The sequence below is a fragment of the Schistocerca serialis genome, chromosome 3, assembly GCF_023864345.2.
Source record: "Schistocerca serialis cubense isolate TAMUIC-IGC-003099 chromosome 3, iqSchSeri2.2, whole genome shotgun sequence".
Lineage (NCBI taxonomy): Eukaryota > Metazoa > Arthropoda > Insecta > Orthoptera > Acrididae > Schistocerca > Schistocerca serialis.
Window position 1 is genome coordinate 323,158,369 of NC_064640.1, and position 15,906 is coordinate 323,174,274.

General features: G+C 44.7%; 1 protein-coding gene across 1 annotated transcript in view; it reads right to left on the reverse strand.

The window, feature by feature from the left end:
* Positions 1-15,906, reverse strand: part of LOC126470807 (uncharacterized) — a 495,505-nt gene that overhangs the window by 357,154 nt on the left and 122,445 nt on the right. Inside the window, exon 6 of the mRNA XM_050098819.1 lies at positions 5,158-5,463. Within this exon, the coding sequence (XP_049954776.1) occupies positions 5,158-5,463 (306 nt within the window). The remainder of the gene's footprint in view (positions 1-5,157; positions 5,464-15,906) is intronic.

The following is a 15,906-nucleotide window of genomic DNA, read 5'->3' on the forward strand; positions in this document are numbered from 1 at the left end:
TTAACGAAATTTCGAATTTTGTTCTTCAACCCTAGTACAGAAAGAGGATATCTCCGTATTCTTTAATCCGTCGATACTTGTAAAGAACAGCAGCACTTTTGCTGTTGTTTTGATGAAATAGTTTTAGGAGTAAAGCCCTTCTCACCTTGTCCAGGCCCATGTTCAGTGTCTGCAACTGTAATGCGCACTGATGGTTGTGTTTCAACCATACGACACTGCACCAGTACGGGCAAGTCATGACACCAACATTAACAACAACTCAAATCCTTCGGCGCACAGTCTGACAGCATTCGTAGTGAGTTGGGTACCAATATGGGTCATAGTTTTCCGTCTAGCTGGATCACGCAGTGAAAGTTTTAACGTTTTAAACATAGCTGCGTGGCCAAAGACTGTTTACAAAGTAAAATTAAAGCAATAACAGCCATCGGTCGCCAAAAATTAAGTCTTTTGACCTGGTTTGGGCACTACTATGATTGCCTTCATCGGAAGTGAAATATTAAAACCGGCATGTCACGTATAAAATAAATATCAAGTCATAAAGACTAAAATCTGTTGCTACCTGTGGCTTGACATGTGTGAGCAGCCCATAGTCGCTTGCCTTCCATGTATTCTTTTCTAAAATTTTGTGAGTAAAGCTTTATCGCCTGCTCTAATGGTGGAACCACTTCATCAGTCTCTTACGTCAGAACCAATTCATGTTGTCGGTAGACGCCTCTGGAAAATCTTGAGGCCTGAAAAAAGAGCGTGACGACTTTGATTCTTCGACTGCTATGAACAGACTTTTCAGATGTTCCCGTTTCATCTTCCTTATGAGCTGATCTATATTACGCCTCGCGCCATGATCGATGACCTGGTCTGTATAGTTTTTTAATATTCTTCATCGAACCAGGGATTACTTCTCGCCGGCCGGAGTGGCCGAGCGGTTAAAGGCGCTACAGTCTCGAACCGCACGACCGCTACGGTCGCAGGTTCGAATCCTGCCTCGGGCATGGATGTGTGTGATGTCCTTAGGTTAGTTAGGTTTAAGTAGTTCTAAGTTCTAGGGGACTTATGACCACAGCAGTTGAGGCCCATAGTGCTCAGAGCCATTTGAACCAATTACTTCTCGTTTTGGATGCCAAACAATCTCTTCAATCGCACCCACTAAAACTGTATTCCGTAACGCCAAGCACACACTGCCATGTTAGCATGATCCTTCGATGTTGTGAGTTGTTCTGCAGTGTTATCTTGATAGCACTGTCTTATTTTAACAACTCCCAATTTATCCTTGTCAAAGTGGACCACTCTTTCAGCATTACATCGCCATTTGTTAGCAAGTTCAGGCGTAGTTTGAATACCACAAAAAATGATAACAGTTCATATCTGCCTCACGGAATGCTCGTACATACTTGACACTTCCATGATGTCCTTCGTCAGCTAGAACATGGTCGATCTGCTTCATTGTACTTCCAGCTGGGCATATCCAGGTAACCGTATGTATTACTCTGCGGGTGAAGTACGTGCTTCTAATGGTCATACTTCTTGTTTCGGCAAAGTTGATCAGTCTGATCACGCTCCTATTGATTGTTTCGTGGCCACTATCAGGACGAATTGTTGGAAAATACTCCTCATCCTACTTGGGCATTGAAGTCTCCTATTACCAGATGAATTGAATGTCTTGTTAGTCCATTTACTACATTCTCTAGTTCAAGGTGGAAATTGTTCTTTGTTTCTTCGTCAGCATCCTCTGACGCAGCATGACAGTTGACCAAGCAGATCCTATAAGATTTAGCGTTTAAAATCATGCAACAGATGCGATCATTTACTGAAGACCATTTACTGACAGCCAGTAGCATCGTGGACAACAAATCCAATTCCCCAAGTCCAGGATTGACTTAGATCGTTGCTGTTGAAGAGCGTATGGGTATCCCCAGTCAACACAACTCCCTGAGGAAGTGTTGTTTCCTGGGTTGCTGTCACTAGGCACTGATATTTACCAAGTGTTTCCCCAAGTTACTTCATTCTCCGAGACATGAGTGACCTTAAATTCCAAGTTCCAGTGCAAAATCCAGAGAATGCATTCACATATACAGTCCCGCCAACATTTTGAACCGTTCTGTTGTTCCATTTGCTTTTTTCTTTAACCAGTTTCTTTTGCATAGGGGTTGGTTGGTGGTTGTGGGGGGTGTTGTTGGTCCATCCTCTAACACTCATCCTTTTTCATCCGAGCTTGGGAGCGGCAGTGGTAAATAGGATTCAGAGTCACTAAATAAAACTATCTACTCCAAGGTCACTGCATATCAGAAACGCTCAGGTAGGCCGGCCGAAGTGGCCGTGCGGTTAAAGGCGCTACAGTCTGGAACCGCAAGACCGCTACGGTCACAGGTTCGAATCCTGCCTCGGGCATGGATGTTTGTGATGTCCTTAGGTTAGTTAGGTTTAACTAGTTCTAAGTTCTAGGGGACTAATGACCTCAGCAGTTGAGTCCCATAGTGCTCAGAGCCATTTTAACCATTTGAACCAACGCTCAGGTAACGACTATTTTCAATATTACAGTGCCTGTGTCAATCTGAATTTCGATGCAACGTTCCTTTAGACGTACTTGCATGTCCAGAGGAACAGGCACTGCGGCGACTACAGCTGTTACGAAATAAATGAAATTTATTCGAAGTCTCTCCTGTACGGCAACATAAATAATGAATGTACGTGTTCAGATGGTAGACACATGGTTGACAGTAAATGAAAATTTCGATCTGGCCGTGAGTCGTGCTCGGATAGCCTAACGATATGGCGACCGCTCGCAAAAAGCGGGAAATCCTGGTTCGAGTTCCGGTCTGGCACTAATTTTCATTGTTGTCATTCCATTACACAGCTGATGGTTGTTCATATTCGCAACTGCGAATACATTTCATGTACGACTGTTCTTGGCGGTCCAAACCTTAATACTGCATTGCACTAACCACTACGTCGATCACGCATACTTTTCATCGGCAGCCAACAACGTAATAATTACCTTCCTCACAACCACCCAACTTATCATCCAGAACGCACCTACATAACCGAGTCACTACCGCATACCATTCGGATGATGGCATACTCAGAGTAGCCAGTTCGTATTTAGCCGAAATAAGAGTAATGAACATACAACACCTGACGTCCAGATTGTGCGTGAATTTCGAGCGTCAAACTCCAAACTTCTTCTCTATTTGGCATGATGTAATAGCATACACTTGTAGAACTAGAAAATTAGAACCCACTGATGTGGGGCAGTTATTCAACACTGTATTCTTATTCGATAGGATTGGAGTTCAATTCCCATTTCGGCCATGTCGATTTAGTTTTTCCGTGCCTTCATTCAATTACTTAAGGCAAATATCACGATTTCTTAAACGTACACAGGCCTTTTACTTCTACACCCTTCCTGAAATCGAGGTGGTGCCCCATTCCTACTGATCGCACAATCAAACTACACTTTACACCTTACCAATCAAGATCCCCCAACTCAATAGCTCCAACGACATATGTTTTGATTATCATAAAAAGTTAATATTTCATGTATATGGTTTGTGAAAGGCTACTCTGTAGACCAATAGCAACGCCACGACCTGACTACTAATTAAATTTTTGCATTCCTGCACAATTCATATTTACAACTGAAAATCGATCAGAAACTCTGTCTCCGTGATACAGATGATGTGATTCTTACGGAAATGGAAGAACAAGGATCCGAATATTATATCTAATGCTAGTTTTGATATGTTCCTCGGCAGCGAAGAACAAATTTTATTTTACGAAGCCGACTGCATTGGAAAATGCTCCACAAAATGTGTGCAATTAAATGGCTTTGAAATCTACACTGATAGGCGTCAGAGCGGGACATCTGAGGAAAACGGGATTTGTAAGAATCGAGTTTTAAGTGATGTTCACTTATATAAGTCTTTATGGGGAAGGTAAACCGCTCTCTGCTAATCAGTTGCTGATCATAGTCCTTTCGGAGGGGAGAAGATTGTAATATTAAAATCTTCACCACTACCAAAAAATGGGTTCATAATAAGCGAAAATATTTTGTACTCGTTCGAAATTACCCTGAATGCACATCAGATCAAGCTTGGATGTTCTTTGTCGAATGAGCATGTTCTGGGAAGTCCCATCGTTTTAAGGGAACACGAACTCTTTGAAGTGTGCCTTTGGTTTCCAGGTAGTTTATCGTAGTGGTTTTATCCTACTGACATCTATAGGGAGGTAAACGGACTTGATGCAGCCATAACACAGCTCCTCTAGCGTATGCAGAATTATCATAGGCCTGAGTAATTCGCTGTTTACAAATAGGGCCTTCGTGTTGCAGTTTGCACCATAACTGCGTAGTATTATTATCTCGAAACAGTTGGAAAATGACTTAGTTCTCAGTTTTACAGGCTTTCGATGTTTTGTGCATCAGTGACGTCCTTACAGTGTGGCTGGTTCAAATGGCTCTGAGCACTATGGGACTCAACTGCTGAGGTCATTAGTCCCCTAGAACTTAGAACTAGTTAAACCTAACTAACCTAAGGACATCACAAACATCCATGCCCGAGGCAGGATTCGAACCTGCGACCGTAGCGGTCTTGCGGTTCCAGACTGCAGCGCCTTTAACCGCACGGCCACTTCGGCCGGCCTTACAGTGTGCCTAGCCCCTTAACAGCGATACTGTGTTGGATCTACTGCTCCCATATCGTCTAAATGTCCAAATAATGTAAGGCTGTACTATTGGGTTCCCGTCTAAGAGTTCCTGCATTTAAACTTTGATATTACTTTAGCTATTGACCGATTCTTTTTGGACAGTTAAGGTTAACCATCCGCAGCTACGATTTCGGATAATCATAGTCGATTACTGTTCATTATACGGTGACCTCCAGCGCTGTATTTCAGGCACGCGCGGAAAAATGCAAACACAGGAAAGTGGACATTTGGCGTCATTCGCAATCTGCTGAATTGCACACAAAGTTGTTGATACCGTGACCATCCAATGAGGTAAATCGTCTCAGGGTGCAATGTTTCTGCATGACTGCTGACATCATCCTCGCTAATGAAATTTAAATGTTAATAACGATTTACAATATTAATGGGAATGTGTTCGGGAGGCTCAGATAGCTAAATGGTATGAGTTTAGGTATAACAGTAGGCATTTGGTAGACTTACGGTTGACACGAGTGTTGAAGGTGACAGGGGCGCTGGTGATGCCAGTCTCCTCATCATTCCAGGCGGTCACAGTGAATTCGTAGTCGGCCGACGTCTGCAGCCCCGGGAACGCCGCGCACGATCTGCTTCTGTTCTTCGCCGTCTCTCTAACAGTGAAGTTGTAGTTCTTCTCAGTGTAATTGCCGTCTTGTTCAGTCAATGATTTCAGATTGACAAAGTAGCCCAGTGGAGAACCAGTTTTTGGAACGTTCCAGCAAATCATGGCCCATGAGTTTCCTGTTATAACAGCTTCAGGAGCCTCCGGAGCTGAAATCAAAAAACACGAGTAGCTAATGAGCGTCTGTCTTTTATCTGGGTAGCTCGACACATTCATTATGAATTTCCTGTCGTATACAGAAATGAACTGGATGTGCTGGAATAGATGGTCTGAAAATGAATATGTACAATATACAAATTCGTATGCAGAACCACAGAACCAGCGCACATCAAAGTGGAAATGTTAACCACAGAATGGAATGTAAAGATATTTGAGCATTTGCCTAAGAATCTCTGGAAAATGTCTTACGACGAGAGATTTTCCAATCGTGTACATTGATGAGACACAAGATTACGGCACTGTTCACTGTGAGAATGAATCCCGTGTGGTGATGCTGACGCATGTGCCGCAGAAAAGCATATAGGTGGAAAATGACGACTAGGGAATCTTTCTAGCGACGATACGGACCGCAAATGGGGAAATCTACTAATATAAGGGAGTTTCACAAAGAGCAACTTGTTATGTCCCAGCTCCTGGAGACACCTCTCGGAAACAGCAAAGCTGGCCGCCAGTTCGCATGCTACTTTCGTGAGCATCAATGAAAAGTGTTTGAAGGACGGTGGAACCACAAATAAGCAGCAAAGCGTTTGACGTCCACGACTCATCACAGATAGGCGGTGATCTGTGGCAGGTTTGACACCAAAGTAGAATGCTGGTACAGGCGAAAGTATTTCTGAGCACATTCTTCAGCACACATTGTTGGCGGTAATGTTCTGATGTGGGGGATATTCACCTGGGCTTCAACGGGACCTGTGGTAGTAATCTAAGGCATTATTCCGAACCATCTACGTCTTTTCATGCTTTATGTCTTCCTCGACGACGGTGGCATCTTCCAGCAGGATAACTCTCCGTCTGACAAGGCCGGGATGGTGCTACAGCGGCTTGAGAAAACCTACTAAGGACTTGTCGAATCTATGACACCGAGATTAGCTGCTGTATTGCGTTCCAAAGGCGGACCAACACGCTGTTACATAGGTCGTCATAATGTTTTCATTTATCAGCGTATTTGCTTCATAGATTTTTTATTAAGGCTATTGAACATTCTTTTCCGACCAAAGAAAGTACTGAAGGCAAGTGAAACGTGGCTATAGCATTCGTTGCTAACAGTGAAGACTGCAACTGTGAGGAATCTGGAAAATACTTCCAAACAGGAGTTCAATCACAAGTTCTGTTTGGGAATATGGAAAGTACTTTAAAATCCACAAATGAGGAAGAAACCATATTTTGAAATATATGAAGTAAATGAAAAATGACAATAGTACTTTGTCAGAGAGGGCATATAGAAATATATTGAAGGTGCTGGGAAAAAAACCGAGCGATGCATTACAGTGTTTATGTCCTAGAGTGACATTCGAGAGCAGCTGGTATCAAATCACCAGCCAGCTATTCCGATTCAGAATTTCCGTGATTCGCTAATTCACTAAAGGTGAAAGCTTGGGCCACTCCTGTCGCAAGATCACGCTCAAATTCCTACCCCATCCTTGAAATTATGTCCTTTCGTCGACGCAAAGAGAAACCACAATTTTATGTCCCTTGTTTGGAGAAGCAGTTCATGTACGTTGAAAAGAGAAATTCAGAAGGGAGTGCTACAGATTATTTTCATCTTTGCAGCCAGTGTACCTATCAATTACCTAGCGAACCTCATCAAAATATTTTAATTATCACATCGAAAAAATCAGGGGGTAGAGGCAACGACCTTGAACACAGAACATAATCGTGGCACCGTCCCCTCACTACTATCCTCCCCAGCCCTCCGCTCCCCAGCCAATCACAGTGAACTGTTAAAATAAGACAGACAGTCACAGCTTAGTATTTCAGTGGCCATTAAAATTAAAAAAGACAATCACAGTGTTGCCATTTCCACACACATTCAGAAGTATTCAAACGCCTGGTTTCTTTTGCTTCAAATTCAAAAGGATTTATCTGAAAAGTACGTAAAGGATTACAATGTATGCATCATGACTGTGCTCAAAAGTATCCAAATGCTCGGAATTATTTTTTGCACAATATCCAGAAATATTTTTAAAAAATACGTAAAGGTTGTAATTTGCAACATTTAAAAGTAATTTACAACGTGCACAAAGGGATCCAAAGGCTAATTTTGCACCGTATTTAACGTAAGATTTATGAAAATAATGTAACTTACAGTACTTAAAAGTGCTTTACAGAGTGTTCAAATGTAGGAACTACGTAGGGCAGCACTTGCATATGTGCAAAGTTCAGTTTCTTTACCACAGATGATGTAAGGCATAATGGAGCCTCAGATTTTCCACATTTTAATTATTCTATGATACTTGTCATATGTCACACAGCAGGCAGGCAGGCAGACAGACATCGGCAGGACCGAACTCGCTGAGTGAGCGTTTTGCTTGTACTGACAAGTCATGTCTTGCTCGACCAGTCCACCGATGTACTGCTGATCCATAGTGTCCAACGGACACAATATTTCGGCGATCAGACATGTCGCCATCGTCAGGTGCGCTGATGAACTAAGCTCCTGAGGGCGGGCGGCCGTCTTAAATCGCCTCTCCTTGCGACGCGGCCGGCCGGTGTGGCCGAGCGGTTCTAGGCGCTTCAGTCTGGAACCGCGCGACCGCTACGTCGCAGGTTCGAATCCTGCCTCGGGCATGGATGTGTGATGTCCTTAGGTTACTTAGGTTTAAGTAGTTCTAAGTTCTAGGGGACTGATGACCATAGATGTTAAGTCCCATAGTGCTCAGAGCCTTGCGAGGCGTTCTCTCCGCGGTCCGCGGCCGCGGCCGCGCGTCGGCGGTCGCTGAGACGTTGGCGTCGGCGTCTGTGGTGGCGTCGGTGTAATGGCCTCGTCTGCCCTGGTCACCAGTTCTTTTTAGTCGCTGAGCGTCTTTTTAATTAGACTCAGTGCTGGTTCCCATGCCTTGCTGAGGTTATAGTGGCAATCTCGGTTGATGAGTCCGTCCCTGGTGCGAATTTGGATAGCCTCTTAACGACGCTGTCCCAGTATTTAGATGTCTGTGCCAAGAGCCTGGTATGTTGATAGTCCATTTCGTGATTTTCGGACAAACAGTGCTCTGCGGCCGCCAACTTGTTGGGGTACCTAAGTCGAGTGTGCCTCTGATGTTCAAAATGGTTCAAATGGCTCTGAGCACTATGGGACTTAACACCTGAGGTCATCAGTCCCCTAGAACTTAGAACTACCTAAACCTAACTAACCTAAGGACATCACAAACATCCATGCCCGAGGCGGGACTCGAACCTGCGACCGTAGCGGTCGCGCGGTTCCAGACTGAAGCGCCTAGAACCGCACGGCCACATCGGCCGGCGCCTCTGATGTTCTCGGCAACGATCTTCGATGGAGTGCACTGTCTGTCCAATATACGTCTTCCTACATTAACACGAAATCTGGTATATTTCGGCCTTCAGCAAACCGAGATCGTCTTTGACACTTCCCGAAAATGCTCGTGTTTTATTGGGAGGGCAAAAGACAGTTCCTACTCGGTGTTTCCTCAATATTCGTTCTATTTTCCCCAACAGTGCGCCAGTATACGGTATATAGCCAGTGACTATCGCTTCCTCCGTGACTTCTTCCGTCTCCACACGCTGTACTGCAGAGGCAGGGCGGAGAGCGCATCTTATGTGCCATTCTGAGTGCCCATTATTCCGGAATATAGTTTTGAGGTGTTCCAGCTCATGGGGCAGACTCTTTGCGTCAGAGATGGTGCGCGCCCTGTGCACCCCATTCCTCCGCGAAGGGTGGTGGCACCTATCTACATGCAAATACAGGTCGGTGTGCGATTTCTTAATGTATACCCGTGACCCAGGGTGCCATCCGCACTTCCTTTGACCATGACGTCCAGGAATGGTAATCTCCCTTCTGCTTCGGTCTCCATAGTGAATTAGTGGTATGCTTTCAAAGTCAGTCTATCATTTTAATGAGCCGATGCTAGGATATTAATCTTATCTTGCAACGCAAGAAGTTTTTCAGTTATGATCAAAATGGTGAATCATGCTGTTACAAAGTGGAAACTACTGTCTTTGAACGCTGTATTTTCCAAAAATTTTATACATCAAAGGTGTTCTGGGAACTTCGTACAATTTGCTAGCACCTACTTTGTTATGTCAGATACTGTGGGTATCAGCTACTTGGGGTATCGGCTTATAGGAATTCATGGGTAAACGGTTTAACATTTAAACTGTTTGTTACATTTTTTAGGTTATGTGGCAATGTATTATTGAGGATACAGGGTACAGTATTTAAGCCGAAAGTGAAGAAGTAATAAAATCATGCAGATGTAATGGTAAACGGGTAAATGGATGAACAGATAAACGGGTAGTCATAGAGACTACGATATTTACTTTTAGTTTGAAACGGTGCCCTCACTTGAAACGCAAATAACTTACTCCGCAAGAAAGATACTGCACCCAAACTATACTCGAATCTGAGATGGATAAAACACGAAGTAGAAAGTTCCGGAAAATCTGGGGCAAGGAACGTATAAAGATAGGTTAGATTATTGCGCGTACAGTGGAGGGAGGGGTGATCTTAGCAATAAATGTAAATAATATGTCTAGCGAGATTGAAATTGAGTTTGACTGCGAGCTTCCCTGTGCGTGAGTAATCGGCCTAGATGCTTCCAAATAAATCATCGAACATTTTTACAGGTGATTCAATTCTGCTACAACTATTGCAGAATGATTCAAAGAAAATCTAAACTCTGTCATGTGGAAATACCCCTATTATGCAATAGTAGTAGGAGGAGACTTTAACCAGCGAGTGTACATTAGGACGTCGTTGTATTCACTAATGGCGATACGGACGACCAGTCTTATGAAATACTTCTCAACGCTTTCTCCGAAGCTGTCTTGAGCAAATAGTTCGACTGCCAATACGTAACCCATCTGTGTACCTCACATGTAAATTAAAGGCGGAGAGGGGAAGAAAGGAAATGAAAAGCAGATTATCACTGCTGCCAGCTGCATCGGGACATTACGCAGAATAAGCGGTGACGAGTGAAAATGTATACCGGACCGGGATTCGAGCCGGGGATCTTCTGCTTACTAGGCAGAACGGATACCACGCATTCATATAATTTGAAAGGCCTAGCTGGGCTATGGATCCGCCTTCTTCAGTGAGGATGCACAAATACGTCTGACCTCCAGTGGGAATCTCACAAGAGCTAACATGGAGGAAATGGGCAGGGACTGCGGATAGGTGGCGCTCGGTGGGAATGTAAATCGGCCGTGAAGCGTGCTGAGATAGTCCGCTCAGTAGCGGCAACGCTGTGTCCCGGAGGGCGCGTTAGTTACCGCACGTGCCTAGTAAGCAGAGCATCCCGGGTTCGAATCCCAGTCCAGCACATTTTCGTAATGACCCGATGCATCTGACACCAGTGATCTCCTCATTTTCCTTTCTTTTCTTCCCCTTTCTACCTTAAATTTACATGTGATATATAACAGCTGCGGATTCTGCATGTCCGAAAGAACGGACACCACGCATTCATACAACTGTGTACCTCGATGCAGCAGACAGACCCGACAATTTCGACATTGTCAGTAACGAGGCAGAGAAAAGTATTACGATGACTTGATAAGCACGATGGTTTCCAGAGGCTATAAGGAGGAGGAAGAGATTAGGTTTAACGTCCCGTCGACAACGAGGTCATTAGAGACGGAGCACAAGCTCGGATTAGGGAAGGATAGGGAAGGAAATCGTCCGCGTCCTTTCAAAGGAACCATCCCGGCATTTGCCTGAAACTATTTACCGAAATCACGGAAAACCTAAATCTGGATGGCCGGACGCAGGTTTGAACCGTCGTCCTCCAGAATGCGAGTCCAGCAGAGGCTATAAGTTCATCAATAAGTCTAGGGGAGATTTTATGCTTGGATGTGGTAAGCAGTCGTTAGCATCCACTTAGAAACAAATGGCCATCTTTTAACTAGAATGCGGTCGATATAGATGAATAAAGGCAAAGCTTAAATCTATTGTTCTGGATAATTATTTGACAATAAAGTAAATTATGGACGAGAAAGATCAACCATAGTTTTAAAAAAGGCATTCCAAAAGTACTGAGGCGAGACACTGTTTCACTCTCAGTATAGAAAAGGTAGTAGCAATATCGACAAGCGACAATCAGTAGGAATTCGTGCGTCTGTAAGGGGTGCTACGTGCAAGGCAGATATAGACATAAAAAAAGTGTTGCATCACCCCGGTTCCCAGAACTCCTGAAGATAGACGTTGACTGTGGATATTGTATCACAGACACAGTTCCTTTGACTCTTCACTAAACCCTCCCAAAGATGTAAACAACCATGCATGAGCAGCGCCTATTAGACGGATGGGGTCCGACAGCCGATCAGTTCCAGTCATTCCACCAGGAAGGAGGTACACGGCTCGTGTTGCCTGTAGTTTAACCATGCCTAGACGGTCAATACCGCGATTCCAAAGCGTCCGCATTGTTGCTTTGTGCCAGGAAGGGCTCTCAAGAAGGGAAGTGTCCAGATGTCTCAGAGTGAACCAAAGCGATATTGTTCGGACATGGAGGAGATACAGAGAGACAGGAACTGTCGATGACATGGTTCACACAGGCCACCCAAGGGCTACTACTGCTGTGGATGACCGCTAGAATGCGGTTGTAGGGGAAGGAGCAAAAGAAACGGTGGCAGAGAATATGAGCTTGGTAATAGGAATGAGAGAGGAAGAGGAGGACGGCAGATACTGGACGATTTCAGTTACATTGCATCATGGTCAAACATAGATACTGGATTGTAAGGCGTACCGAGGTGCAGGTAAAGGCTCAAATCACGATTTAGTAGTGATGAAGAGTAAGCTGAAATTTAAGAGACTAGTGAGAAAGAATCATTGCTCAGAGAAGTCGGATACGGAATTGCTAAGGAAGGAAGAAATATGCTTGAGGTTCTCTAAGGCTATAGATACTATGATAAGGAATAGCTCAGTAGGCAGTTCAGTTAAAGTGAAATGGGCATCTCTAAAAGGTGCAATCGTAGAAGTTGGAAAGAAAAACATAGGTACAAAGAAGGTAACTGCAAAGAAATCAAACGTAACAGAAGAAATACTTCAGTTGATCGATGAAAGATGGAAGTTCAAAAATGTTGAGGGGAAATTAAAAAATACAGAAATACAAGTCATTTGTGAACGAAATAAATCGGAAGTGCAGGGAAGCTAAGGTGGTATGGATGCATGAAAAAGTGAAGAAATCGAAAAATGAATACTGTCGGAAGGACTGATACAACATATAGAGAAATCAAAACAACCCTCGGTGAAGTTAAAGGCAAGGGTGGTAACATTGAGAGTGCTGTTGTAATTCCACTGTTAAACGCAGAGGAGGGAGCAGGTAGGGGGAAAGAGTAAATTGAAGGCCTCCATAAAGGAGAAGACTTGTCTGATGAAGTGAGAGAAGGAGAAACAGGAGCCGATATAGAAAAGATAGGGGATATAGCATTAGGATCAGAATTTAAAAAAGCTTTGAAAGAATTAAGATCAAATAAAGCAGGAGGGACACATAATTTTCCATCAAAATTTATAAAATCATTGTGGGGAGTGACAACAAAGCGACTGTTCATACAGGTGTGTAGAATATATGACTCTGGGGATATACCGTCTGACTTCGGAAAAACATTATCCACGCAATTCCGAAGAGTGAAAGAACTGACAAGTGCGAGAATACCGCACAATCAGATTACCAGCTCACGCATCCAAGTTTCTGGCAATAATAACGTATACGTGAATGGAAAAGAAATTGAAGATGTGTTAGATGACGATCAGTTTGGCTTTAGGAAAGGCACCAGAGAGGCAATTATGACTTCGCAGTTGACAATGAGAGTAAGACTAAAGAAAAATCAAAACACATTCATAATACACTCCTGGAAATGGAAAAAAGAACACATTGACACCGGTGTGTCAGACCCACCATACTTGCTCCGGACACTGCGAGAGGGCTGTACAAGCAATGATCACACGCACGGCACAGCGGACACACCAGGAACCGCGGTGTTGGCCGTCGAATGGCGCTAGCTGCGCAGCATTTGTGCACCGCCGCCGTCAGTGTCAGCCAATTTGCCGTGGCATACGGAGCTCCATCGCAGTCTTTAACACTGGTAGCATGCCGCGACAGCGTGGACGTGAACCGTATGTGCAGTTGACGGACTTTGAGCGAGGGCGTATAGTGGGCATGCGGGAGGCCGGGTGGACGTACCGCCGAATTGCTCAACACGTGGGGCGTGAGGTCTCCACAGTACATCGATGTTGTCGCCAGTGGTCGGCGGAAGGTGCACGTGCCCGTCGACCTGGGACCGGACCGCAGCGACGCACGGATGCACGCCAAGACCGTAGGATCCTACGCAGTGCCGTAGGGGACCGCACCGCCACTTCCCAGCAAATTAGGGACACTGTTGCTCCTGGGGAATCGGCGAGGACCATTCGCAACCGTCTCCATGAAGCTGGGCTACGGTCCCGCACACCGTTAGGCCGTCTTCCGCTCACGCCCCAACATCGTGCAGCCCGCCTCCAGTGGTGTCGCGGCAGGCGTGAATGGAGGGACGAATGGAGACGTGTCGTCTTCAGCGATGAGAGTCGCTTCTGCCTTGGTGCCAATGATGGTCGTATGCGTGTTTGGCGCCGTGCAGGTGAGCGCCACAATCAGGACTGCATACGACCGAGGCACACAGTGTCAACACCCGGCATCATGGTGTGCGGAGCGATCTCCTACACTGGTCGTACACCACTGGTGATCGTCGAGGGGACACTGAATAGTGCACGGTACATCCAAACCGTCATCGAACCCATTGTTCTACCATTCCTAGACCGGCAAGGGAACTTGCTGTTCCAACAGGACAATGCACGTCCGCATGTATCCCGTGCCACCCAACGTGCTCTAGAAGGTTTAAGTCAACTACCCTGGCCAGCAAGATCTCCGGATCTGTCCCCCATTGAGCATGTTTGGGACTGGATGAAGTGTCGTCTCACGCGGTCTGCACGTCCAGCACGAACGCTGGTCCAACTGAGGCGCCAGGTGGAAATGGCATGGCAAGCCGTTCCACAGGACTACATCCAACATCTCTACGATCGTCTCCATGGGAGAATAGCAGCCTGCATTGCTGTGAAAGGTGGATATACACTGTACTAGTGCCGACATTGTGCATGCTCTGTTGCCTGTGTCTATGTGCCTGTGGTTCTGTCAGTGTGATCATGTGATGTATCTGACCCCAGGAATGTGTCAATAAAGTTTCCCCTTCCTGGGACAATGAATTCACGGTGTTCTTATTTCAATTTCCAGGAGTGTATTTGTCGATCTGGAGAAGGCGTTCGACAATGTCAAATGATGCAAGGTGTTAGGAATTCGGAGAAAAAGAGGGGTAAGGAGTAATTAAATATGGGTATTGTTCAGTATGTACAAGAGCCAAGAGGAAACAATAGGAGTGGAAGACGAAGAACGAAGTGCTCGTATTAAATAGGGTGTAAGACAGGATTGCAGTCATTCTCCCCTACTGTTCGGTCTATACATAGAAGAAGCAATGATTGAAATAAAAGAAAGGTTCGAGAGTGAAATTAAAATTCATGGTGAAAGGACATCAGCGAGAAGATTTTTCTGATGACAGTGCTATCCTTAGTGTAAGTGAAGAAGAATTACAGGATCTGCTGAATGGAATGAACAGTGTTATGAGTACAGAATATGGACTGAGAGTAGGTCGAAGAAAGACGAAAGTAACGAGAAGTAGCAAAATGAGAACAGCGAGAAACTTAAAATGAGGACTGGTGATCAAGAAGTAGATGGAGTTAGGGAATTATGCTAGGCAGCAAAATAACCCACACTGGAAGGAGCAAGGAGGCCGAAGAAGCTGACTAGCACTAGAAAAAAGGGCATTTCTGGCCAAGAGAAGTCAACCAACATTAAACCTTAAATTGAGGAAGAAATTTCTCAGAATGAACATTTGGAGCACAGAAGTGTATGGTAGTGAAACATGAACTGGGAAGAAAGAGAATCGAAGCATTTGAGATGTGTTGCTAGAGAAGCATGTTGCAAATTAGGTAGACTGATAAGGTGTGCGATGAGGATGTTCTCCGCAGAGTCGACGAGGAAAGGAATATGTGGAAAACACTGGCAAGAAGAAGAGACAGGATGGTAGGACATATGTTAAGACATAAGGGAATAACTTTCATGGTACTAGAGGGAGCTGTAGAGGGTAAAGGAAGTGTAGAGGAAGACATAGACTGGAATACATCCAGCGAGTAATTCACAACCTAGGTTCCAAGTGCTACTCTGAGATTAAGAGGCGGGCCGCATCAAACGAGACAGAAGACTGATGAATAGTTATAATAAAAAACATCTTCCACCTGATTTACCTACAACTGAGAAAATGTCATCGTTCTATTTGATATCCCTACAAATTGTGACACCGAGGTGTCTGTATGAGTTGATCGATTCCAATTGTGATTC